Source organism: Rattus norvegicus, chromosome 4 (genome assembly GCF_021556685.1).
Source record: "Rattus norvegicus strain SHRSP/BbbUtx chromosome 4, alternate assembly SHRSP_T2T, whole genome shotgun sequence".
Lineage (NCBI taxonomy): Eukaryota > Metazoa > Chordata > Mammalia > Rodentia > Muridae > Rattus > Rattus norvegicus.
Window position 1 is genome coordinate 123,324,894 of NC_141537.1, and position 27,004 is coordinate 123,351,897.

Sequence of the window (27,004 nt, forward strand, 5' to 3'; positions counted from 1 at the left end):
CATAAAAAAAAGATTGTTAAATGAGTGTTGGCTTGGGACTAGAGCAGAACTTCCAACCATTCCTGAGCTAGCTCTAAACACTCTGTGTTTATGCAAAGCAGCACTCTCAGTATTGACAATTATAAAATTAAAATATTGATCAATTATGAAGACAGTCACAATGTTCTACCTCTATGGTATCAAATATTCAGCCAAGATTTGTTTCATGTAAAAATAAACTACCCCGTCCATCTCATTAGAATGTAAATTTGCTCTCCTCTTTAATAAAGGGTGAAATTATAAAGATACCTAAGAGTTTCCTAAAAAAATAAAATTCATTAAGATTTATTACCAGTACACATTTGTGAATCTGTTTAATGTACATATACCTTTGAGATCATGTGAAATTGTTCAGGTTAAAAGGGGTTGCAAGTGAAAAAAATTGAGCTTTTGTAGGGTCTCCTAGGGTTCAAGGGCTGGTGATAACAAGTCTGGCTCAAATGTTTGAAGCAGGCCTGGTTGAGCCTGCTCTTCAGAAGAGGCAGCAGCACACTATCCGGTCGTGTGGTTTTCTTGAGGCCTCTGTGGAGCGAGTGTTCCAGACCACAGGTGCTAAGGATAGTCTAGCTAACTAACAGTGGACACTAATTAGGGTCAAAGTGTTTGCTTATTTACAGGAAGAAGAACTTTAGAAGGAGTATTTATAGTAATAACTTTAAAACTTGAGTCTGAGGAGAAGGCTCAGTTGATAAAATGCTTGCGTACCTTATGTTCTTATTTGACCCAGAGCAAGAAAGTTACCTCTCTGGCCTTCTTTCCAAATGGTTCCTGTGTTGTGGATGGCTTGAGAATATGTTGTGCCCTAGTTACTTACTGTTGCTGTGATAAAACACTGACCAAAAACAACTCGGGAGAGGAAAGGGTTTATTTGGGGAAAGTTTCAAGTCACAGTGCATTCCTGGGGAAAGTCAGAAAACTCGAGAAGGAGCAGAGGCTGACGATGGAGGAATGCTGCTTATGGGCTTGCTCTGGATAGCTTGCCCAGCATGCTCTCTTACAACCAAGTACCAGTTGCCCAAGGGTGGCAGCTCCTCCCCAGTGGGCTGGACACCGTCGCATTTATCACTAATCACAAAATATTCCACAGGCTCACCTGCAGGCCAATGTGAAGGAGGGATTTCCTCAGTTGAGTCTCTTTCCGGGCAACTCTAGTATGTCCTAAGTGGACAAAAACTAAGCAGTACACTGTCACAGTGAGTGAGTGTGTGTGTGTGTGTGTGTGTGTGTGTGTGTGTGTGTGTGTGTGTGTAGTGTTGAGGGGTCGGGGAGGTAGAGATGTAGGAACCTAATATTAAAACTAAATTGCAGGGCTGGAGAGATGGCTCAGTGGTTAAGATTGCTCTCTCAGAGTTCCTGAGTTCAATTCTGAGCAACCACTTGGTGGCTCACAATCTCTTGTAATGGGGTCTGATGCACTCTTCTGGTGTGTGTCTGAAGACAGCTACAGTATACTTATAGAAAAAGAAATACATACATAAATAAATATTAAAAAGCTGAATTGCAATAGGAACTTTTTATTCAGCTTCTGTAATGCAAGCTTAAAAGAGAGTCAGTATTTTCTAGATAAGATTTTAGTCACATTTCCTGAACTAAAGTGAAGACATATACCTTTCCTGAAAATTTGGAGGTTGATGGAGAATCAGGAGCGGAAGAAACTGTAGGGAGGACTCTGGGAGGCAGAAACTGGTAAAACGATAATGAAAACAGTAATTACAAGAATAGCAGAGTATACAAGCTTGATACCACCCCTTTGAAAATGACAAGTGACTGCCACCCTGCTACTTGGCAATAGACTGAGCTGTTTGCAGGCTCACAGGACTGCGCTAAGTGGGCGTAGCTTAGCCCTGTGGAGGCCTTGGAGGTGGGGCTAAGCTTTCCCAGGGGCGTGGCTGGTCGGTAGGCCGGCTCCCTCCGTGGGTCGCGCGGTCGGGGGCGTGGCCCCGTAGCAGTCCCGTGCGCCCGTGGCCAGTGCGCAGCGTTCTCAAGTTCTCAGCGGCTTTGCTGGTGTCGTCCCCTAGGCGGCTGCCCGCGACTCGGTTCCCCAGCAGGCCCGGCTCGGCCGGGAGCGACAACGAAGCCCTGGAGAAGCCACCGTCCCCGCCGCCGCCTCCTCGGGCGCAAACCTCGCCTGGGCAGGGGAAGGCTGGAGTCGTCCCCAACCGCCGCCTGGGTGCTGTTCGTGGCGGCCTCATGTCGTCGCCACCCGGCCGCCGCGCCCGCCTGACGTCCCCCGGGACCAGCCGCCCGCCCGCTGAGGTCCGCGAGGAGGTGCGGCGCCGCCTGCGGGATCTCATCGAGGGCAACAGGGTTATGATCTTCAGCAAGAGTTACTGTCCACACAGCTCGCGGGTAGGCGGGGCTGGCCGTAGCTGAGCTCTGGGGCGGGGCCTGATGGGCAGGGTCTAAGCAATCTCTGTGGGAGGAGGGAAGTGGAGGTGAGGACTGGACCTGGTAGGCGGGGCGGGGAGGAGCATGGATGAAGGGGCTCAGCTAGTTCTGCGAGCGGGATCTGGGGACCGATTTGGGGGTCTGAGCACTCTCAGTGGGAGGGGCAAAGCCAGCTCTTATTAGTTAACCCCTGGTGGGCGGGGTCTGGGCAAGGTTGGTGGGTGGGGCGAAGCGGAGGTCTAGGGAGGGTGCCTGATGGGTGTAACCCGAGGGGGTCTGGGCGGGGCTCATTGGGCCGGATGGAACCGTGGTATGGACATCTTGGGCGGGGCTATAGGGAGGGTCTGAGTGGGTCTCAGTGGGCGGGATCTAGTGGATGCGGGGAACCGGGGGTTACTGGGTGTCTGGGGGAAACCTACTGGGCAGGCAGTCCTGAGCTGACCTAGGCGGGAGGTGGGCGGTGCCTGAGGGTGGGCGGAGTAGAGCTTTTGTGGAGCCTCATTGACTACCTGTTCTGACTGAGTAACTCACTATAGGGTCCCAGGCACTAGCCACCTAGGGAAACACTTGCCTTCCAGACTGATATGGGCTTTAGTTTATTAAAAAAACAAAAACAAAAAAACAAAAAACCCAAATCAACATTTAAAATTGTTGTCTTACTAAAATGGAAGTGTGAGGGATGGCGAGGTTCGCCAAAGCTAGATCTAGATCCCACTTGTGAACTAGCGGGACTCCTTGACCAGATTTCAGAACTAGCTGGGGGCTTGTGTTCCACTTGTAAGATGAAGATAGAGGAGGTTGTATAAATCATGGAAGTCGTGGCTAGTTTAATCTCTGTTGCACACTCCGTATTTTGGAGCTGGGTGGGCAGTCAGCATTGTTTTCATATTATGAGTTAAAAATATTCTTATAGAGACAAACCTTTGGCAGGAAGATGCAAGATGGCGCTATTCAATATCTTGATCTTTACTTAACATTATGAGAAAGTTGAGCCAATAAGGGCCAGGTGTGTAAGTTAGTGGGAGCAAAGCCCCGGCTTCCATTTCTAGCACAATTTAAAAGAAAAAAAAAAGATGCTGAGTTAGAAGGATCATACATTCAAGGTCAGCCTGGGCTCCTATTAAGAGTCCTACCCCAAGAAACAGAACAAAATGGTGCCTGCTGTAGGACCCAAGTTCCATCCCCAGAACTCATATAAAAATGATGGCGTAGTGGCATGTACTTTACCTCAGTATATAGAAGGCAGAGACAGGTAAGTCCAGACTACCCAACTCATATGTGTCAGGCCAATAAGAGAAGTTATTGAAAAGAAGGTAGACAAACAGCTATCTTTTGGGAATGACACCTGAGGTTGTCCTCTGGCCTCTATAGCTGCAAGTGCACCCACATGGGAAGATACACACAGGCACGGTCACACGCACATTTAACAAACTAATAAAATGTCCCTAGCAGCGTGGATACTGCAGGATGTTTCCTCCCTCCCCCCAGGGTTAGCCACATCCCTTACTCCTCTGAGAGGTACCTGATGGGGCACATCACTAACAGTGCTCTGTTCCCTCTGGCAGCATGGACCTTTATGTGAGTAGAGTCACATGATGCTCAGCTCTTCCCTTAGCAGGTGTGCTTGCAGACTCATGCATGTTAGGACCTGTGGCTCTGTCTCACTACCTCTCACTGCCGTGATGTTCCCTAGGCTAACCACGAACCTGGGGTAACTCTGCTTGGGTCTCTCAACTGTGGGGATTACAGGCATGAGCCACCACTGGCTGAATATTTTGATCTGAAAAACAGTATGGATAGATGCCTCTCCTTGGAAGCACAGCCCTGGCCAACTTACCTAATTGCTTTTGAGCCACTCTTGTTCTTTGCCAAAAAGCCCAGAAGCGGTGGGCGTCTTTCATTGATTCATGGCGTTGGTCACAGCGGCAGGGCGTTTCCAAGTACTTACACTAATTTGGCCTCTGCTGGTTCTTGCTCTCCAGCCTTGCTGACAGCTGCTGCTTTTCCCTGTGCAGTTCTGGTAGGTAATGCTCTTTGCAGAAGTTTTCATCGCCCTAATGAAGCCCATGTGTTATGGCTCCCTTGAGTTTTCTCTTGTGAACCATTAAGACCATTTTTTTGTTTATTTTTCTCTTGTGCTGATTTGTAGGTTTTCTTTATGTATTATAAATACTGATCCTTTGGTTATATGTTGGGGAATCTCGCAGACTCTCATGATGGGTCTTTTGGGAACTGAGGCTGGTGAGTGTCCCACTCCACTTTCCTCTCACGGTCTTACTTAGATCTCTGCTTTAGTCTCTGCAGTCATAAACACACTGTTTTGTAGCCTGATTCCCACACTTGTTCTCTTTAACCCATGGGGAGCTGCTGTTGGTGAAGCCCAGTTACACTGGGGAGCACATCCTTTCTACTGATTGGATTTTAATTTGTGCTGATCTCTTTCTTGAGGTGTGTTTTGGCTTAGAGTGGGGGAGCAAAACATTTCTTGAGGTAAGGTCTCTTACCAGCCCAAACTGGCCTTGAACTCTCTAGCCTTTCCTGCTTCTCTTTGTTCCTGGGTACATCCTAGAAGCCTATCTTTTGTTAACCATTCACTGGCTGATTTTGTGGCAGTTTGTTTGTGGGCCTGTTAAATGCATCACCCACAGTCCATCGTGGTTTCCATATATGGCCCCTACAGAATTGAGAAGATCTATCCCTTCATTGACGTGGTTATGCTGTTTAACAAGCTTTAGTTATTGGATACTGTTTTAGTCAGGGTTTCTGTTCCTGCACAAACATCATGACCCAGAAGCAAGTTGGGGAGGAAAGAGTTTATTCCACTTTGTTTTTTACACTTCCACATGGCTGTTCATCACCAAAGGAAGTCAGAACTGGAACTCAAGCAGGGCAGGAAGCAGGAGCTGATGCAGAGGCCTTGGAGGGATGTTACTGGCTTGCTTCCTCTGGCTCGCTCAGCTTGCTTGCTTCTAGAATCCAAGACTACCAGCTTAGAGATGGCACCACCCACAAGGGGCTGGGTCCTCCCCTCTTGATCACTAATTGAGAAAATGCTTTACAGCTGGGCCTCATAGAGGCATTTTCTCAAGGGAGACTCCTTTTTGTGATAACTCCAGCTTGTATCTAGTTGACATACAAAACTAGCCAGTATAGGTACTTAGCATTGTAGAGACATGAACATGGATGAATCTGGCCCTCAGAAAATCAGAATAGTTGAGCTGTCACCAGCTAGCTCTCATGTACAGAAAAATGAGCTTGTGACAAACAAGGGCTGTGGCAATAAAGGATAAAACAATAGTTTCTTCAGACATCATCACAGGCTAAGGCAAGGACAGGTGGGCTCCTCCTGGGGTAAAGAGGAGGTCTGCTTATGAGGGGAGGCATATGACATAGTAATTGATGTAAGGAAAGAAAGGAGAAGGCAAAAGGAAGGAAGTTGGCCCAATAGAAGGAGCAAGGAAAGAAACTGGAGTGGGGGCTCTCTGGAAATGGCTGGAATTTAACTTCAAAAGTTTTTAAGTGTCTCACGATGTTTTATCATAAGTGTGGGCTTAAGAATATGATAAAGAAATGTTACCCAAGAGCGACAAGGATCTGACCTGGCCACCACAAAAAACCTAGTAGCCATGGGGCAGATGGATTCACAGGCAAGTTGTAGTTAAAGGATGTGTGCAGGACAGTTCGAACTAAACTAGGGCAAATGCTTTGATGTATATTTTTAAACACATTTGTCACATCAATAGAGTAGAGGCCAGTGACATGTGTGGGGACTGGAGAAGCCCTGAAGAGGTGAACTCCCAAGTGACTGTTTGCTGTTGACATGGGTTACCGCCATGTCAAGAGCTCCAAAGCCTGAAACCCACGGGAAAATGGCAAAAACCTTCCCAGGCTATGCTCAGGGAAGTGACAAGTCTTCCCTCCTGGTCAGAGCATTAAAGTAGATAGTGTGCACATAAAATGTCCATTAGAGTTTCCCTCTCCTACCCCTTTTCTACAGCTTTGAAGTCTGCTCTCCTCCAGAGGCTGCTTCTACCAAGATTAGCTAAACCTGTTTCCTTGACTGAGCTGTATGCCATAATCCTGCCTGTCATCCCCACTTTCACCTCTATGATAAAATGCTTGGGGAGAGGATGCTGAGGTTTCTCCATCCGAGGCTCCAGATCACCATTTCTGTGTATCTGTGTGTTTGTCTTTTCTTCATTCCCCTGTCCCCCTGAGTCAGGTTCAAGTCCTCAGAGCCATGCTCAAGGCCTCAGCATTAGAAAGAGTCACACTGTTGGCCACCATCATCACAGTCTATCTCCAGAACATTCCATCTGAAAACCCATCAGCACAGTAACTAATGTTCCTACCTTCCCAGCCCTCACAAAGCACCTCACCAAAAGATGAGTTCAACCCCTCCAGGTGCCAAATGTAAGCTACATCGTTCAGTGTTTGGCCTTTCGCTTCTGGCTTGTTTGGCTTAGTGTAATATCTGTAAGGCTTGACCATCTTATAATGTGAGCTGCAATTTTCCTCGTTCTTATGGGTGAATAATGAGCCACTGTGTGCGTACATGTACCTTGCCTATCAATCCAGGCACCAGTTGATACTTGCCTTGCTTTTGGCTGTTGTGAGCGATGCTCATGAACATGAGAGAACAAAGGCCTGTTACAGAGAATCTTTAATTGTATTTTTCTGAGGAATTGTTGTCCTTTTCCATGGTGGCTTCCCTCATTCACTGACAGATGCAGTGGTCTTCAACCCCTCTGGAAGGGGTAAGGAAAGACCCTTTCACAGGGGTTGCCAAAGACCTTGGAAAACATATATATTTACATTATGATTCATAACAGTAACAAAATTAGTTATGAAGTAGCAACAATAATGACGTTATGATTGGGAGTTCCACAACAGGAGGAAGTGTATTACAGGGTCACAGCATCAGTTGAGAACCACTGCTCTAAAGGCTGTTGCCTCTCCTCTTCCTTGCCTGCCTATCTCCATTGCCTTGAGCTAGAACTTCCCCAAGGCCTGTTTCAAAAGAAGTCGCCCAGGTCTTCTCTGCTATTGTGGCCTGCCTCTCCCCTTGCAAGATATTCTTGAGCTGGAGGTGGGGACAGTGACCTAATTCTCAATGAGTGACACCTAGCTTCATGAGCAGAGTTCTTAATGGGCCTATAGCCTCTGGTCACCTTGGCTTATCTTTCTCTGGGGACTTGACCTTACACAGATAATATGACCAGGGCAGGCCTTGGCATTTTCCACCAGTCTCCCATGTAGAGCATTGGCCTCAGGGTTGAGTGGAGTCAAAGAGAGCCTCTGTTTTGAAGCTTCTGTGACTCAGAACTGGGGTGGAGCTGAGGGGGACTGGTGACCTGCCATTTGAGGAGATACTATTTTGGGGCCATATTCCCTTGAAGTAAAGTTCCTGCCAGGAGAAGAAGGGGCAGGTTCAGGCACCAGGGCCACAGCCTCTGCTTTTCCTGAGGCTTTAGAAAAATTTTTTGAAATAAATGTTCATTTGCTTAATGCTCTTAGGAGATTTGTACAACTTGAAAGGGTCACTCTTAGATAATTATCATGGTTAGATATATGTCCCCAGGCCTTGGAGGCTCCAGGTTTTATCTCAGGGGTAGAGGGAGTTGAGAGAGTCACAGAAAGGCTGTGAAAAGACCCGTGGTGGCTGTTGGGATAACTGGAGGAGGTGAAGTTGATGGCAGCGGTGAGAACAGGAGCTAGAGTTACTGTTGGGAACTAGAAAGTGGAACAGTTCAGCTGAGAGAACTAAGACTCAGCCATTGCTCGCATTGGGCAGGTGATGGGGAGGATAATGTGACCCAGAAGATGTCTGGAAGGCAGGTGTTTGGTTGAAACCTAGCCAGAGCTTTGCACAGTGGCTAAGGTGCAGATTCAATGCTCTTGAGTGATGCCCACACTGTGGTCTCTCAGTCTTCAGTGACCTGACTCTGCGGTGTTTTCCTGGGCCGCTGGTAAATGGGCCGTAGTTAAACTTTCACCAAGCTCCCGATTCCTGCTCCAGAGGGCGGTCTGTGTGTTGATCTGGTTCATTGCTGCATCTCATGGACTTGGAACGGTGGTTGACTGGTCCTAGGTGCTTGATGGTTGATTTAGTTGGATGGACTTAATGACTGTTGAGAGGAAGCACAGGAAGAGGAAATGATAGAGTTGAAGGTTTGCACTGAGGCATGGCACCCATAGAAGAATGCCAGGAACCTGTCCTGTGCCAGAAAAGAGATTTGGCCAGGAAAGTTAGGAGTCATAAGATGGCAAAGAGAAGAATAGAGGTGGCAGACTGGGCTAGTCTGGGGAACCATATAGAGGAAAATCTGAGAAAACCGTTGGCCACAACCTATGTCCCTAAAGATAACTGGTGACGGACATCTCTTATCACCACATGTGACATGGGCACCTTTCAAAGCTGCTGAACCTTTTGAGAGCATGAAGCTCATAAGGGTCTCTCTTATAGGTTAAGGAACTCTTTTCATCCTTGGGAGTGAACTATTACATCCTGGAACTTGATCAAGTTGGTGAGTGACCGCCCGTACACACTGCTGTTTGTAGCAAATGCCAACATGGCTGTTCTTTGCCACGTACTTTGCTAAACTCCGTTTGTTTTCACATCTTTCTATCAAATGAGCCCTTTTTGTTTGTATTCAGCCATACAGGCGATGAACCTTCAAAGGACAGTTTGATAAGGGTTTTCCATGGTTGAGGAAGGGCGTGGGAGGGGCTGTAGGCTGTTAACTCTAAAGTGTTTGAGGCACTGCATCCTGGCCTGCCAGCATTCTACAGACCAGGTTAGGTTGTCATAACTCCACTTCCTGGTTTGTTACCCCTGGGAAAGAACATGTTACGTTTTCAGCTTAGTTTTGAATCTTTGTCATCCATGGTGTGACAGTCACAGAACGTTTCACAGCTTCTGCTGTTCATCAGAATTTGGGATATGATAGTGACCAGAATAAGGCTAAACTTTGCCTTCATGGCATCGGCTTATCACCAAGTTGCCTGAAGAAAGTGAGGTGCTTCTGGTTCGAGTCCTAAGTGTCACAGCCCAGTTGTATTTTCCAAAGTGGAGGGTGAATTGCAGACCACACTCATGGGTACTTTTCAGTGTGACTGTAAGAAGGGTTTTCTTGGCAGCGATTATGACACTTTCCACTTGGGGTTTGCCTTCTTAAAGGACACTTGCCCTTGGTTGCAGCACAGCCGTTGAGTATGTAAAGGCTAAACCACATGCTTCGTTTTGAAAGGAATCCTTGAGTAGGCCTGTGGGTTTAAGGTGTCCTCTGAAGGTATAGTTGTTTTCCTACTTTAAGTCGTTGTTACGTAAATTCATGGAGCACTGCCCTGTCAGGACGTGAACAGGATAGCAATGGGCAGTGGAGCACTGGAAGGCTTGAGCTCTGCAAGGGCCCTTATGGTCTCTTTGTATACTGTTTTATTCCTTAGATGATGGGGCCAATGTTCAGGAAGTGCTGACAGAAATCAGTAACCAGAAAACGGTGCCCAATATTTTTGTGAATAAAGTGCACGTGGGTGGATGTGACCGGATTTTCCAGGTAATGATGGTCATCAGACATGGCCCTCAACACTGTTTGTTCACACTGTAAGTTAATCAGGGTGCAAGGGAAGTAGCAGTGGAAAGGCACAGGGGCTGAAGACTGCAAGGGAAATGAGCTTTCCCACCAATAATACCTGAGAAGTTAGACAGTGTTAACTGCCAGGCACAGGAGGGCTGTTCTTAGCCTGCAGCCAGAGCCTCATAGGACTGGGCCCACTAGCCCATGTTTGTGTGTGTGTGTTTGTGTGTGTGTGTGTGTGTGTGTGTGTGTGTGTGTGTGTGTGTGTGTAGCATCATGAGGCCCCTGAGGGATTCACAGTGGCTCAGGAGCGTCTCATGTCTTATGGGGTGTCTCATGAGGCCCCACCCCTTCCTAGAGATAGATAAGCTGTTAGTTACCAGCAAGACAGTAGTCTTATGCAGTAGTGTAGCTGACGGCAGGTTGCCCACTGTCCTATCAACAGCCCAATTAAAGTGTATAAACTCACTAAACAGCACCTGGAGCCATAGTTTTGCGGCGCCTTATCTAAGGCGAACAGAGATTTGTTCTTTTATCCCCAGGAAAAGTGACAGGTGGGTCACTGGTGCCAGGACAAGTCTGCCTCCTGACAGGGAGTGAAACAGACAGCTTCCCACAAGACTTGGTGAACACAAACATCATTGTCTAGAGAATTATAATTCTGTCAAGACTGCCATTACTGTGTACAAAGCATGTGGCTTTTAACTTGATTCTGAAAATGCAGGGAATGCCCAGGAGCCATTTTAGTAGAGAGTGACAGATTAAATCTGGGTGTCTATGCAACGTGGCTCAAGAGTAGAGTGGGTGCCTAGCATGTGTGAGGCCCTGGGCATGGTCTCCCCTTAATGTTTATTAAATAGGGTCCTTATTCTATAATTAGTTTTTTGTATTACAGTTCAGTTCTGTTTAAATCCCTTATGTAGGTGAGCACAAGTAACCAATGGTTGATTAAGTACATATCTGAAATTTAATTAAGAATAATTTTTGGCTGGGAGGATTGCCACATTGACTGTTAATTTCTGATCCACATAATTATGCAATAATAGCTCTGTTGTCCTGGAAGGGTCCCAAAATGGCTTAGGCAATAAGTACCAGCCCATAGCACTCTCTCTAGCACCATCAGTCCCAAGCTTGAAGATGATGCCAGAGAATATGGATCTGGAGTTTGAGGAGGTGGATTTTCCTGAGTCACATACAATAAGAAGGGCAGGGCAGTTTTTCCTACGTTTTAAAAACCATCTCAGGCACCATTCCTCAGTGGTCGCAGAGCTCCTTGAATGCTGGTGGTTAAGTGCAAAGCACCTGGGCTGGTTCGCCAGCAGGGCCAGCTCTTACCTGCTGCTTCCAAAGCAACACTGTCTCTGCAGGAAGACAAGGGGGTCAAATAGACAAGAGACTCCAGAGCCTGCTTTATGGCCATTGAGAGAGAAACAGTGAGAGGTGTGTGATAACAGAAGCCCTCCCCTTTCCCCCCTCCCCCCATCATGAAGATAGTCACTGGTGCCTAAGAGCTAGGTTTCAAATGAAGACTAGCACAGAGGAAAAAGGGCTTAAAAAGTGACAACTTGATCATCTCACCATGGAAAGTGGCCTCGTTTGACACTGATAGCAAGCCCAGCCCTCTGGAAATCCAACACACGGTTAACTATCAGAATATCAAGGTCACACTGAACATAAATGTGTGTGTATCTATTCCATTGGCATAAGTTGTACTCTACTTAAGTCTACGTAGGTTTATAACCCCAACATAAGTGATTCATTGTTCCTGAGTTCCTGAGGCTCTTTTTTTTTTGGCCAGGAACTAAACTTGGGGCCTTGTGTTCCCCTACTAAGCTAAATACTCCCACTTGGAGTGATTTTTAAAAAAGACTTATTTTTAATTTTTAAGTGTGTGCATGAGAGATTGAGAGAGAGGGAGGGAGATAGGGAGGGAGGAATGGAAAGAGAGAGAAAGAGAGAGAGAGAGAGAGAGAGAGAGAGAGGGGAGAGAGAGCGAGAGGGAGGGAAGAAGGGAGGAAGGGGGAGAGAGAGAGAGAGAGAGAGAGAGAGAGAGAGAGAGAGAGAGAGAGAGAGAGAGAGGGGAGAGAGAGCGAGAGGGAGGGAAGAAGGGAGGAAGGGGGAGAGAGAGAGAGAGAGAGAGAGAGAAGAGAGGAGAGGAGAGGAGAGGAGAGGAGAGGAGAGGAGAGGAATGAATACTTGTGTGCCAGCAGGGGGCAGCGATGTCAGCTCCCTAGAGAGTCAGTTTCCAGCACTTGTGTGCACCCATCATGGGTGCTAGGATCTGGACTCAGTTCCTCAGCTATAGCAGTCTGTGCTCTTGACAGATGAGCTATCTCTCTAGCTCTAGATTTGTTTGTCAGTGAATCCATGCTGTTTGTAAATGGAGTCATGTGGTATTCTGTCCCCTTTGGTGATTCGTAGGCACATCAGAATGGTTTACTGCAGAAGCTCCTTCAGGATGACTCAACTCATGATTATGATCTCATCGTCATCGGCGGGGGCTCTGGCGGCCTCTCTTGTGCCAAGGTGGGAGCAAGAATGGCCTATTTTGACTTTTCAGAAAGTTAACTGTAATTGTGCAATCTACACTTTTATAAGAGTTGGTTCAAAGAGGGTGGAGAAGGAGTATGGTGTCTGGCAAACTCAGGTGTTCACTTAAGGGAGAGGAAGATTGGGGTGGGAAGGGGACAAGACACCTGTCCATAAGACATCTGTCCATGTGCTTGTTTTGTAGGAAGCTGCCAACTTGGGAAAGAAGGTCATGGTGCTAGACTTTGTGGTTCCCTCGCCTCAGGGCACGTCCTGGGGTAAGCTATAGTTGCTGCTTTTTCTCTGCTCTTTTTTTTTTTTTTTGAAAAGCAGGATATTGCATTTAATATAATAATCGAAAGTTGCTGAAAGCTACTCATATACATACAGACATTCATAAAGATTTTGTACAAACTGCCATGCATTTTATTCCAAACAGTGAAAAATAACTTGAATAAGAACTTTTCAGTTAAGGTCTCAAAGGGTTGAAGTTCACTCGACACCTCTGATCTTGGCAGAATAAATTTTTGTGTGAGATAAGCCTTTAACACCAAAAAATTTATATTTTTTCTGATCTTAGAAAAATCTCTTCCATCCACTCTCCTACATTCTTTACATTCTGCTTTTCTGATGAACACACTATGTCCCAGAAATATTCTATGATTTTGGTGAATGCATGAAGGGCTTTATAAAAGAACAAACCATGAACAATGTAATAGAGAAGGGTACTCTATGTACTACTTCTTTTTATTCTACCCCAAATTTGCAGAAAATTGACCTATTCTTTCTTTCTTTTTTTTTCTTCTTTATTAACTTGAGTATTTCTTATATACATTTCGAGTGTTATTCCCTTTCCCGGTTTCCGGGCAAACATCCCCCTCCCCCCTCCCCTTCCTTATGGGTGTTCCCCTCCCAACCCTCCCCCCATTGCCGCCCTCCCCCCATAGACTAGTTCACTGTGGGTTCAGTTTTAGCAGGACCCAGGGCTTCCCCTTCCACTGGTGCTCTTACTAGGATATTCATTGCTACCTATGGGGTCAGAGTCCAGGGTCAGTCCATGTATAGTCTTTAGGTAGTGGCTTAGTCCCTGGAAGCTCTGGTTGCTTGGCATTGTTGTACTTTTGGTGTCTCGAGCCCCTTCAAGCTCTTCCAGTTCTTTCTCTGATTCCTTCAATAGGGGATCTATTCTCAGTTCAGTGGTTTGCTGCTGGCATTCGCCTCTATATTTGCTGTATTCTGGCTGTGTCTCTCAGGAGCGATCTACATCCGGCTCCTGTCGGTCTGCACTTCTTTGCTTCATCCATCTTGTCTAATTGGGTGGCTGTATATGTATGGGCCACATGTGGGGCAGGCTCTGAATGGGTGTTCCTTCAGTCTCTGTTTTAATCTTTGCCTCTCCCTTCCCTGCCAAGGGTATTCTTTTTCCTCATTTAAAGAAGGAGTGAAGCATTCACATTTTGATCATCCGTCTTGAGTTTCGTTTGTTCTAGGGATCTAGGGTAATTCAAGCATTTGGGCTAATAGCCACTTATCAATGAGTGCATACCATGTATGTCTTTCTGTGATTGGGTTAGCTCACTCAGGATGATATTTTCCAGTTCCAACCATTTGCCTACGAATTTCATAAACTCGTTGTTTTTGATAGCTGAGTAATATTCCATTGTGTAGATGTACCACATTTTCTGTATCCATTCCTCTGTTGAAGGGCATCTGGGTTCTTTCCAGCTTCTGGCTATTATAAATAAGGCTGCGATGAACATAGTGGAGCACGTGTCTCTTTTATATGTTGAGGCATCTTTTGGGTATATGCCCAAGAGAGGTATAGCTGGATCATCAGGCAGTTCAATGTCCAATTTTCTGAGGAACCTCCAGACTGATTTCCAGAATGGTTTTACCAGTCTGCAATCCCACCAACAATGGAGGAGTGTTCCTCTTTCTCCACATCCTCGCCAGCATCTGCTGTCACCTGAGTTTTTGATCTTAGCCAATCGCACTGGTGTGAGGTGAAATCTCAGGGTTGTTTTGATTTGCATTTCCCTTATGACTAAAGATGTTGAACATTTCTTTAGGTGTTTCTCAGCCATTCGGCATTCCTCAGCTGTGAATTCTTTGTTTAGCTCTGAACCCCATTTTTTAATAGGGTTATTTGTTTCCCTGCGGTCTAACTTCTTGAGTTCTTTGTATATTTTGGAAATAAGGCCTCTATCTGTTGTAGGATTGGTAAAGATCTTTTCCCAATCTGTTGGTTGCCGTTTTGTCCTAACCACAGTGTCCTTTGCCTTACAGAAGCTTTGCAGTTTTATGAGATCCCATTTGTCGATTCTTGATCTTAGAGCATAAGCCATTGGTGTTTTGTTCAGGAAATTTTTTCCAGTGCCCATGTGTTCCAGATGCTTCCCTAGTTTTTCTTCTATTAGTTTGAGTGTGTCTGGTTTGATGTGGAGGTCCTTGATCCACTTGGACTTAAGCTTTGTACAGGGTGATAAGGATGGATCGATCTGCATTCTTCTACATGTTGCCCTCCAGTTGAACCAGCACCATTTGCTGAAAATACTATCTTTTTTCCATTGGATGGTTTTGGCTCCTTTGTCAAAAATCAAGTGACCATAGGTGTGTGGGTTCATTTCTGGGTCTTCAATTCTATTCCATTGGTCTATCTGTCTGTCTCTGTACCAATACCATGCAGTTTTTATCACTATTGCTCTGTAATACTGCTTGAGTTCAGGGATAGTGATTCCCCCTGAAGTCCTTTTATTGTTGAGGATAGCTTTAGCTATCCTGGGTTTTTTGTTATTCCAGATGAATTTGCAAATTGTTCTGTCTAACTCTTTGAAGAATTGGATTGGTATTTTGATGGGGATTGCATTGAATCTGTAGATTGCTTTTGGTAAGATGGCCATTTTTACCATATTAATCCTGCCAATCCATGAGCATGGGAGATCTTTCCATCTTCTGAGGTCTTCTTCAATTTCTTTCCTCAGTGTCTTGAAGTTCTTATTGTACAGATCTTTTACTTGCTTGGTTAAAGTCACTCCGAGGTACTTTATATTATTTGGGTCTATTATGAAGGGTGTCGTTTCCCTAATTTCTTTCTCGGCTTGTTTCTCTTTTGTATAGAGGAAGGCAACTGATTTATTTGAGTTAATTTTATACGCAGCCACTTTGCTGAAGTTGTTTATCAGCTTTAGTAGTTCTCTGGTGGAACTTTTGGGATCACTTAAATATACTATCATGTCATCTGCAAATAGTGATATTTTGACCTCTTCTTTTCCGATCTGTATCCCTTTGATCTCCTTTTGTTGTCTGATTGCTCTGGCTAGAACTTCAAGAACTATATTGAATAAGTAGGGAGAGAGTGGGCAGCCTTGTCTAGTCCCTGATTTTAGTGGGATTGCTTCAAGTTTCTCTCCATTTAGTTTAATGTTAGCAACTGGTTTGCTGTATATGGCTTTTACTATGTTTAGGTATGGGCCTTGAATTCCTATTCTTTCCAGGACTTTTATCATGAAGGGGTGTTGAATTTTGTCAAATGCTTTCTCAGCATCTAATGAAATGATCATGTGGTTCTGTTCTTTCAGTTTGTTTATATAATGGATCACGTTGATGGTTTTCCGTATATTAAACCATCCCTGCATGCCTGGGATGAAGCCTACTTGATCATGGTGGATGATTGTTTTGATGTGCTCTTGAATTCGGTTTGCCAGAATTTTATTGAGTATTTTTGCGTCGATATTCATAAGGGAAATTGGTCTGAAGTTCTCTTTCTTTGTTGTGTCTTTGTGTGGTTTAGGTATAAGAGTAATTGTGGCTTCATAGAAGGAATTCGGTAGGGCTCCATCTGTTTCAATTTTGTGGAATAGTTTGGATAATATTGGTATGAGGTCTTCTATGAAGGTTTGATAGAATTCTGCACTAAACCCGTCTGGACCTGGGCTCTTTTTGGTTGGGAGACCTTTAATGACTGCTTCTATTTCCTTAGGAGTTATGGGGTTGTTTAACTGGTTTATCTGTTCCTGATTTAACTTCGATACCTGGTATCTGTCTAGGAAATTGTCCATTTCCTGAAGATTTTCAAATTTTGTTGAATATAGGTTTTTATAGTAAGATCTGATGATTTTTTGAATTTCCTCCGAATCTGTAGTTATGTCTCCCTTTTCATTTCTGATTTTGTTAATTTGGACGCACTCTCTGTGTCCTCTCGTTAGTCTGGCTAAGGGTTTATCTATCTTGTTGATTTTCTCAAAGAACCAACTTTTGGTTCTGTTGATTCTTTCTATGGTCCTTTTTGTTTCTACTTGGTTGATTTCAGCTCTGAGTTTGATTATTTCCTGCCTTCTACTCCTCCTGGGTGTATTTGCTTCTTTTTGTTCTAGAGCTTTTAGGTGTGCTGTCAAGCTGCTGACATATGCTCTTTCCTGTTTCTTTCTGCAGGCACTCAGCGCTATGAGTTTTCCTCTTAGCACAGCTTTCATTGTGTCCCATAAGTTTGAGTATGTTGTATCTTCATTTTCATTAAATTCTAAAAAGTTTTTAATTTCTTTATTTCTTCCTTGACCAGGTTATCATTGAGTAGAGCATTGTTCAATTTCCACGTATATGTGGGCATTCTTCCCTTATTGTTATTGAAGACCAGTTTTAGGCCGTGGTGGTCCGATAGCACGCATGGGATTATTTCTATCTTTCTGTACCTGTTGAGGCCCGTTTTTTGACCAATTATATGGTCAATTTTGGAGAAAGTACCATGAGGAGCTGAGAAGAAGGTATATCCTTTTGCTTTAGGATAGAATGTTCTATAAATATCCGTTAAGTCCATTTGGCTCATGACTTCTCTTAGTCTGTCTACATCACTGTTTAATTTCTGTTTCCATGATCTGTCCATTGATGAGAGTGGGGTGTTGAAATCTCCCACTATTATTGTGTGAGGTGCAATGTGTGTTTTGAGCTTTAGTAAGGTTTCTTTTACATATGTAGGTGCCCTTGTATTTGGGGCATAGATATTTAGGATTGAGAGTTCATCTTGGTTGATTTTTCCTTTGATGAATATGAAGTGTCCTTCCTTATCTTTTTTGATGACTTTTAGTTGGAAATTGATTTTATTTGATATTAGAATGGCTACTCCAGCTTGCTTCTTCTGACCATTTGCTTGGAAAGTTGTTTTCCAGCCTTTCACTCTGAGGTAGTGTCTGTCTTTGTCTCTGAGGTGTGTTTCCTGTAGGCAGCAGAATGCAGGGTCTTCGTTGCGTATCCAGTTTGTTAATCTATGTCTTTTTATTGGGGAGTTGAGGCCATTGATATTGAGAGATATTAAGGAATAGTGATTATTGCTTCCCGTTATATTCATATTTGATGTGAGGTTATGTTTGTGTGCTTTCATTCTCTTTGTTTTGTTGCCAAGACGATTAGTTTCTTGCTTCTTCTAGGGTATAGCTTGCCTCCTTATGTTGGGCTTTACCATTTATTATCCTTTGTAGTGCTGGATTTGTAGAAAGATATTGTGTAAATTTGGTTTTGTCATGGAATATCTTGGTTTCTCCATCAATGTTAATTGAGAGTTTTGCTGGATACAGTAATCTGGGCTGGCATTTGTGTTCTCTTAGGGTCTGTATAACATCAGTCCAGGATATTCTGGCCTTCATAGTTTCTGGCGAGAAGTCTGGTGTGATTCTGATAGGTCTCCCTTTATATGTTACTTGACCTTTTTCCCTTACTGCTTTTAATATTCTTTCTTTATTTTGTGCGTTTGGTGTTTTGACAATTATGTGACGGGAGGTGTTTCTTTTCTGGTCCAATCTATTTGGAGTTCTGTAGGCTTCCTGTATGTCTATGGGTATCTCTTTTTTTAGGTTAGGGAAGTTTTCTTCTATGATTTTGTTGAAGATATTTACTGGTCCTTTGAGCTGGGAGTCTTCACTCTCTTCTATACCTATTATCCTTAGGTTTGATCTTCTCATTGAGTCCTGGATTTCCTGTATGTTTTGGACCAGTAGCTTTTTCCGCTTTACATTATCTTTGACAGTTGAGTCAATGATTTCTATGGAATCTTCTGCTCCTGAGATTCTCTCTTCCATCTCTTGTATTCTGTTGGTGAAGCTTGTATCTACAGCTCCTTGTCTCTTCTTTTGGTTTTCTATATCCAGGGTTGTTTCCATGTGTTCTTTCTTGATTGCTTCTATTTCCATTTTTAATTCCTTCAACTGTTTGATTGTGTTTTCCTGGAATTCTTTCAGGGATTTTTGCGATTCCTCTCTGTAGGCTTTTACTTGTTTATTAATGTTTTCCTGTGCTTCCCTAAGTGTGTTCAGGTCTTTCCTGAAGTCCTCCAGCATCATGATCAAATATGATTTTGAAACTAGATCTTGCTTTTCTGGTGTGTTTGGATATTCCATGTTTGTTTTGGTGGGAGAATTGGGCTCCGATGATGGCATGTAGTCTTGGTTTCTGTTGCTTGGGTTCCTGCGCTTGCCTCTCGCCATCAGATTATCTCTAGTGTTACTTTGTTCTGCTATTTCTGACAGTGGCTAGACTGTCCTATAAGCCTGTGTGTCAGGAGTGCTGTAGACCTGTTTTCCTCTCTTTCAGTCAGTTATGGGGACAGAGTGTTCTGCTTTCGGGCGTGTAGTTTTTCCTCTCTACAGGTCTTCAGCTGTTCCTGTGGGCCTGTGTCTTGAGTTCACCAGGCAGCTTTCTTGCAGCAGAAAATTTGGTCTTACCTGTGGTCCCGAGGCTCAGGTTTGCTCGTGGGGTGCTGTCCAGGGGCTCTCTGCAGCGGCAGCAACCAGGAAGACCTGTGCCGCCCCTTCCGGGAGCTTCAGTGCACCAGGGTTCCAGATGGTCTTTGGCTTTTTCCTCTGGCGTCCGAGATGTGTGTGCAGGGAGCAGTCTCTTCTGGTTTCCCAGGCCTGTCTGCCTCTCTGAAGGTTTAGCTCTCCCTCCCACGGGATTTGGGTGCAGAGAACTGTTTATCCGGTCTGTTTCCTTCAGGGTCCGGCGGTGTCTTCGGAAGGGGTCCTGCCGCTCCTGGGCCCTCCCCCACGGGAGCCCAGAGGCCTTATACAGTTTCCTCTTGGGCCAGGGATGTGGGCAGGGGTGAGCAGTGTTGGTGGTCTCTTCTGCTCTGCAGCCTCAGGAGTGCCCACCTGACCAGGCGGTTGGGTCTCTCTCTCACCGGGTCTGGGAGCAGAGAGCTGCTGCGGGCCGGGATCCGCGGGTGTGGGACTTCCGGTAAACACAGAACGTGCCCGGTTCTAGAGAAATTCTGCTTCCGTGTGTCCCAAGCTCACCAGGCAGCTTTCTTGCAGCAGAAAATTTGGTCTTACCTGTGGTCCCGAGGCTCAAGTTCGCTCGTGGGGTGCTGCTTTTCTCTGCTCTTACAGGCAGCTTCGTCCCTGTCATCTCAGGCAACCCACCCCAGTCTCAGCAGGGCAGCTATCTATGGGTGCAGACTCTGTAAAGGAACAAAGAGAAATGTGTTACTGTGACCCAGCCACCCATGCTTCTGCCATAGATTTTGTGTGCATGTGCCAGTGCTCTCTTACTGTTGCAGTCACAGTGCACATGCTGTGTGTATCCTGGTCACTTTCTGTTTCTATCTCAGGCTCACAGCTGGGCATGTGGCCGTACAGTGGCTGCCATTGTCAGTGTCTACTACCATTGCCCCTTGGTTGCAGGAGCAGTACACATGGTCCTGGCCATGCACCATGGCTGTGTGTTGCAGGGCAGAGTGTGCACCTTGCCGTGTGTGTGTGTGTGTGCGCGCGCGCGCGCACGCGCGGGCGTGTGTAGGGGTTTACCCCCTTTTCTCAATAAAACAGAGCATACAGATTTTGTACAGAATGTTCATTCATGCTTCAAGTACATTCTTTAGTCTTTGGTCTGCTCTGGGCCAAATGCCTGACATCTGGTCATCTCTGTGACTCTGGTGTCAGACTGGGTTTTGTCAGTTTGGAACAGTAAGGGGACAGGGGAGGGAATCTAGGGTCCTGACATGCCTGGCCTCATCATCTGGAAAGCCGCACATGGTCAATGCCACTGGCTCTGGGTCCTGCCCTCCCTCTGACTCCTTGCTTCTTCTCATGGTCATGACTCTGGGGACTGCTCAGTCCATGCACTCTTCTGTCTAAACTGCATCATCATTGATCTGTGACCTCTGTTCTGTACCCAGCCTGATGGCGCTTTCTTGTTCCACCCAGAACCATGATAGGTAAAAGTACAAAAAAAGCATTGTTTGAAATTCAGGCTAATTCAAGGCTTTAGTCTGGAATTCCCAGGGTACAGCAGTGCTCCTTGCTTGCTCCTTGACTTGTCCAGTTGTCTACCCATCTTCCCTTCTTCGGCCTCTTCCCTGCTTTTCTCCTCTCTCATCCAGAAACCATCCTACTAGTCTGTGCACTGGAGAGTGCATTGGGGAGTTCCTTACTTGGGTCCTGACAAGGGGTGCACAGACCTGGCCTGCTTTGTGCAGGTCACAATCAGAGTAGCTGCTCCTAGGCAGCTGGCGAGGACTGACAGTTGGCTCAGAGGAATGAGAGTTAGAGAGAGATCCTGGAAGCTGATGTCTAAGTGTACAGCACTTACCTCATTAGCCGGGGAGCCTCTCACTTTCAAGCATCAGACACAAGTGAAACTCTGGATTCTGTCTCCAGAGCTTTTCATATAGCTTTGGATTTTCCCATATTACTGGGTTGTCTGCAAGTTAGATAGTCGACTTACCCACTTGTGCCTCATTTGGAGGATGAAAGTCGTCTCTGCCACCACTTGAGTTTACCTCTCTATGCCTGGCAGCAAATTGAGAAACCTCACGAAAGCATGCTTACCACCTGGGAGACACTGACGTGCTGTTTTCTTTTCAGGCCTTGGCGGCACCTGTGTGAATGTAGGCTGTATCCCTAAGAAGCTGATGCATCAGGCAGCCCTCCTGGGGCATGCTCTGCAAGATGCGAGGAAATATGGCTGGGATTATAACCAGCAGGGTGAGCAGTGGGTGAGCCAGGGCGGGAGTACTCCAGAAGGACTGAGCCCACAACTCTGCATTGACTGTCTTGCACCCAGTCAGCATTCCTTAGGCACACCCACTCTGCCCACCAGCTGCAGAGGCTGTAGCTTGGCTGCTGTTCTAGGCCTTAGGCCTAGAGACCTAACTTGAGCAAGGCCAGACCCTCAGCAGAAGGTGGGAGGCAGTGATGGCCATTTTCAGACTTTTTTTTCAAGCGTGAAGAAAATAGAATGAAAGTTTGTTGTGGTGGTGTTGAATATTGGATAAGAATCTTGAGTCCCATTCCTGCTTGCTGTCTGGGCTCTGCCATGCAGGGTAATGACCACAGATCCTGTCCAGAAGCAGCACCAACTCTGCAGAGTGCCTGTGGGGGTGCCTGATGCCCCCCTGCAGCATCAGAGGAGCACCAAGAAAAGCTGTGAGGATGAAGTAATCCTCTGACCTCTGTTATGTTAGACACTCTTTCCCCTTTTTCTTTTTGAGGCAAGGGCTTGCTTACCATGTTCCCCTGGTGGGATTTGAACTCATAAACTCAAGTGGTAAGAGTACCTCTACCTCCTGAGTAGCTGTGACAATGGGCATGAACCACCATGCCCAGTTCAAGCTGTACCTTGAAAGCCACAAAGGAGGAGGACATTAGGGCCAGGAGCAGGTTGACCAAAACTGTAGATGTGAGACTATATGGTATATGGGGTGGGTAAAGATAGTAGAGGAAGTGAGCTCAGAGAGCTAAGCAGTTAGGTTTTACCTCAGAGGTGATGGGGGGTGGGGGAGGAGACCGCATGAAGCTCAGGCAGGAGAGAGGCAGGCCACAGCTTTGGAGTTCAGATCCTTCCTGAAACACTAAGACACAAGAAATGCCACCAGCCTGAACCAAGATGTCAAGGCCGAGAGTGGGAAGTGGATTTAGGGATGCTGAAGATGCAGATGTGACTGGATATGATGGGCAGCGAGACACAAGGGTGGAGGGTCTTCATAGTGGCTATATCAGAAGACTGTGGAGGTTTTAAAAATCATGAATGAGTCGTCTGTCTCCAGAGACCTTGATATAGATATGGCCTTCACCTGTCAACCGTATTATAGGTGATAGACAATTGTAGAGACAGCAGATTTACCCAGGGTGGAGGAGAGAGGCAGGCATCAGGTTGTGTGAAGGGCATGGGTGGTGGTTCACTGAAATAGACAGCACAGGTCGGCTCAGTAGCTGGTAGAGTTGAGGTGAGACTAGACCCATTTCACCAGGCAACTCACCGGAGAGCACTAGTGTAGGGTCTGGCAGTTGTAGATGGGATCAAGCCTCTCTGCCTGGTGGCTTGGTTTCAGGACTTCTGTATTGAAGAACGCGCTTTCTCCACGAATCCTTCTGTTGCTTCCTATTCCACTGAAAGCATCTGCCCAACATCCTAGGTTAGCTCTCTGGGGGGAAGGGTCACCTGGAGAGAGTGGGAACTGTGAAGCAGAGTCAGCCTGTGGTGATAAAGTAGGGACTGGGGAGATCCATAGATTGACAAGACTAGCAAACAGGAGGCTGGGATAGTTTAAGACTCAAGAAGAGTTGAGGCTAAAGTAACTACAGTACCAAGTGAATTTAAACACAAAACTGCAGCTTGTACAGGTAACTCAGGTGACAGGCATTAGTGTCTTAAAGGAATTTATATCACTTCTGAGGGCTCACAGTAGGTAAGAAGAGGGACCTTTGTCAGGGAAGTACAGCCACAACCCTAGGGTCTAATGGTGACCCAAAGGCATTTGATGGAAATCTCAGACCTACAGTGCTTTAAAGACTCTGTCAGCAAGGCTAACACAAGAAACTTTTTAGGATGAAGGGTGGGAAGCAAGGGTTTACTGAACAGCTTGGGTCTGTGTCACGTGTGAGTTGGAGCTGCCCAGTGCATGGCTGAAGTGCCCCAGGGCCACCTAGTGAGTGACCACAGTGCCCCAGAACACCTAGTGAGTGACCACAGTGCCCCGGAAAACCTAATGAGTGACCACAGTGCCCCAGAACACCTAGTGACCACAGTGCCCCAGAACACCTAGTGAGTGACCACGGTGCCCCAGAACACCTAGTGAGTGACCACAGTGCCCCGGAAAACCTAATGAGTGACCACAGTGCCCCAGAACACCTAGTGACCACAGTGCCCCAGAATACCTAGTGAGTGACCACAGTGCCCCAGAACACCTAGTGAGTGACCACAGTGCCCCAGGACCACCTAGTGAGTGGCCACAGTGCCCCGGAAAACCTAGTGAGTGACCACAGTGCCCCAGAACACCTAGTGAGTGACCACAGTGCCCCAGGGCCACCTAGTGAGTGACCACAGTGCCCCAGAGCCACCTAGTGAGTGACCACAGTGCCCCAGGACCACCTAGTGAGTGACCACAGTGCCCCAGGACTATCTAGTGAGTGACCACAGTGCCCCAGAACCACCTAGTGAGTGACCACAGTGCTCCAGAGCCACCTAGTGCATGTCCACAGTGCCCCAGAACCACCTAGTGAGTGACCACAGTGCCCCAGAGCACTAGTGAGTGACCACAGTGCCCCAGAGCCACCTAGTGAGTGACCACAGTGCCCCAGGGCCACCTAGTGAGTGACCACAGTGCCCCAGAACCACCTAGTGAGTGACCACAGTGCTCCAGAGCCACCTAGTGCATGTCCACAGTGCCCCAGAGCCACCTAGTGAGTGACCACAGTGTCCCAGAACCACCTAGTGAGTGACCACAGTGCCCCAGAACCACCTAGTGAGTGACCACAGTGCTCCAGAGCCACCTAGTGCATGTCCACAGTGCCCCAGAGCCACCTAGTGAGTGACCACAGTGTCCCAGAACCACCTAGTGAGTGACCACAGTGCCCCAGAACCACCTAGTGAGTGACCACAGTGCCCCAGAACCACCTAGTGAGTGACCACAGTGCCCCAGGACTATCTAGTGAGTGATCACAGTGCCCCAGAACCACCTAGTGAGTGACCACAGTGCCCCAGAGCACTAGTGAGTGACCACAGTGCCCCAGAGCCACCTAGTGAGTGACCACAGTGCCCCAGGACTATCTAGTGAGTGACCACAGTGCCCCAGAGCCACCTAGTGAGTGATCACAGTGCCCCAGAGCCACCTAGTGAGTGACCACAGTGTCCCAGAACCACCTAGTGAGTGACCACAGTGCCCCAGAACCACCTAGTGAGTGACCACAGTGCCCCAGAACCACCTAGTGAGTGACCACAGTGCCCCAGGACTATCTAGTGAGTGATCACAGTGCCCCAGAACCACCTAGTGAGTGACCACAGTGCCCCAGAGTACTAGTGAGTGACCACAGTGCCCCAGAGCCACCTAGTGAGTGACCACAGTGCCCCAGAGCCACCTAGTGAGTGACCACAGTGCCCCAGAACCACCTAGTGAGTGACCACAGTGCCCCAGGACTATCTAGTGAGTGACCACAGTGCCCCAGAGCCACCTAGTGAGTGACCACAGTGCCCCAGGACTGTCTAGTGAGTGACCACAGTGCCCCAGGGCCACCTAGTGAGTGACCACAGTGCCCCAGAGCCACCTAGTGAGTGATCACAGTGCCCCAGAGCCACCTAGTGAGTGACCACAGTGCCCCAGGACCACCTAGTGAGTGACCACAGTGCCCCAGAGCCACCTAGTGAGTGACCACAGTGCCCCAGAACCACCTAGTGAGTGACCACAGTGCCCCAGGACTATCTAGTGAGTGACCACAGTGCCCCAGAACCACCTAGTGAGTGACCACAGTGCCCCAGAGCACTAGTGAGTGACCACAGTGCCCCAGAACCACCTAGTGAGTGACCACAGTGCTCCAGAGCCACCTAGTGCATGTCCACAGTGCCCCAGAGCCACCTAGTGAGTGACCACAGTGTCCCAGAACCACCTAGTGAGTGACCACAGTGCCCCAGAACCACCTAGTGAGTGACCACAGTGCCCCAGAACCACCTAGTGAGTGACCACAGTGCCCCAGGACTATCTAGTGAGTGATCACAGTGCCCCAGAACCACCTAGTGAGTGACCACAGTGCCCCAGAGCACTAGTGAGTGACCACAGTGCCCCAGAGCCACCTAGTGAGTGACCACAGTGCCCCAGGACTATCTAGTGAGTGACCACAGTGCCCCAGAGCCACCTAGTGAGTGATCACAGTGCCCCAGAGCCACCTAGTGAGTGACCACAGTGTCCCAGAACCACCTAGTGAGTGACCACAGTGCCCCAGGACTATCTAGTGAGTGATCACAGTGCCCCAGAACCACCTAGTGAGTGACCACAGTGCCCCAGAGTACTAGTGAGTGACCACAGTGCCCCAGAGCCACCTAGTGAGTGACCACAGTGCCCCAGAGCCACCTAGTGAGTGACCACAGTGCCCCAGAACCACCTAGTGAGTGACCACAGTGCCCCAGGACTATCTAGTGAGTGACCACAGTGCCCCAGGACTATCTAGTGAGTGACCACAGTGCCCCAGGACTATCTAGTGAGTGACCACAGTGCCCCAGGACTATCTAGTGAGTGACCACAGTGCCCCAGGGCCACCCTGTGTTGTGGCTGTAATGCCTTTGGCCAGTGTAGGATGAAGTTGGACAGCAAAGAAAGGAACATGCTTGGAAAGGGTTAATGGAAAGGTCTAACATGATACAATTTATCTAGAGCATATAAAAGATTGAGCTTAGCAATATTAGAATTAATTAGTTCAGTTAGTGTGAAAATCACATTTCTTACTTGCCAGCCATAACAAGCTAAAAATATAGTGAAAAATGACAAAAATGACGAGATGCCTTGGAGCAGAGCTAGCGGTGTACATGGGAAGACTGTTAGTGCGCACCAAAAAGTACTGCGAATTAGAGGCCTTGTCTCAATATTATGAAGAGGCCATATCTCGAGATTATCTCATGACTATGCAGACCCAGCACAATCTGAGACCTTATTTTTTCCCTTCAAAGCTCAAAAGTGATCATTTTAAAGTTTACATTGAAAATAAACTTGTGAGACTGGCTGAGCTTTCTCAGAACAGCGGGTGAATTTTCTCATCCGGTTTGCTCTGACGGAACAGACACAGGGTGGAACAGAGCCAGGTCCTAGATTTGGCCAGTCAGTCTCCCGGGAAAGCTCAGGGGATCTGGGACTTGGTTACTCACGGGATAGGCAGGCTGATGCACAACCATGTTTGGGACCCTACTTTTAACAGTAAAGGTCATTTGGCTTGTGAAGAGAATGTATAGGACCCCTGTAGTCAAAGTTTTCCAGAGTGTTGGAACGGAAGACCTATAAGGGGTGGGATTTGCAAACATGTGCCACTGTGAAGAACTTCGCATCTGAGAGTATACAAAGACAATCTTCCAGCAAAATCCTAGAGCTCCCTTACCCTAGTGCCCTGGGGAGGCAGGCTCTCCATATTGACTGTACTGGAGAGGAGAGGGGCTTTCTCAGATGGGGGCTGGGGAGAGAGGGAGAGACAGGGGAAGAGAGGGGAGGGGGAGAAGGAGGAGGG

General features: G+C 47.0%; 1 protein-coding gene across 2 annotated transcripts in view; it reads left to right on the forward strand.

Moving 5' to 3' along the window:
* Positions 1 to 1,983: 1,983 nt before the first annotated feature.
* Positions 1,984 to 27,004, forward strand: part of Txnrd3 (thioredoxin reductase 3) — a 39,897-nt gene continuing 14,876 nt past the window's right edge. For both annotated transcript variants that reach the window (NM_001106609.3, NM_001184712.2), the window contains exons 1-6: positions 1,984 to 2,388; positions 8,894 to 8,954; positions 9,877 to 9,986; positions 12,429 to 12,533; positions 12,742 to 12,814; positions 21,386 to 21,505. In NM_001106609.3, coding sequence (NP_001100079.2) covers positions 2,230 to 2,388; positions 8,894 to 8,954; positions 9,877 to 9,986; positions 12,429 to 12,533; positions 12,742 to 12,814; positions 21,386 to 21,505 — 628 coding nt within the window. In that variant the 5' untranslated portion in view covers positions 1,984 to 2,229. The remainder of the gene's footprint in view (positions 2,389 to 8,893; positions 8,955 to 9,876; positions 9,987 to 12,428; positions 12,534 to 12,741; positions 12,815 to 21,385; positions 21,506 to 27,004) is intronic.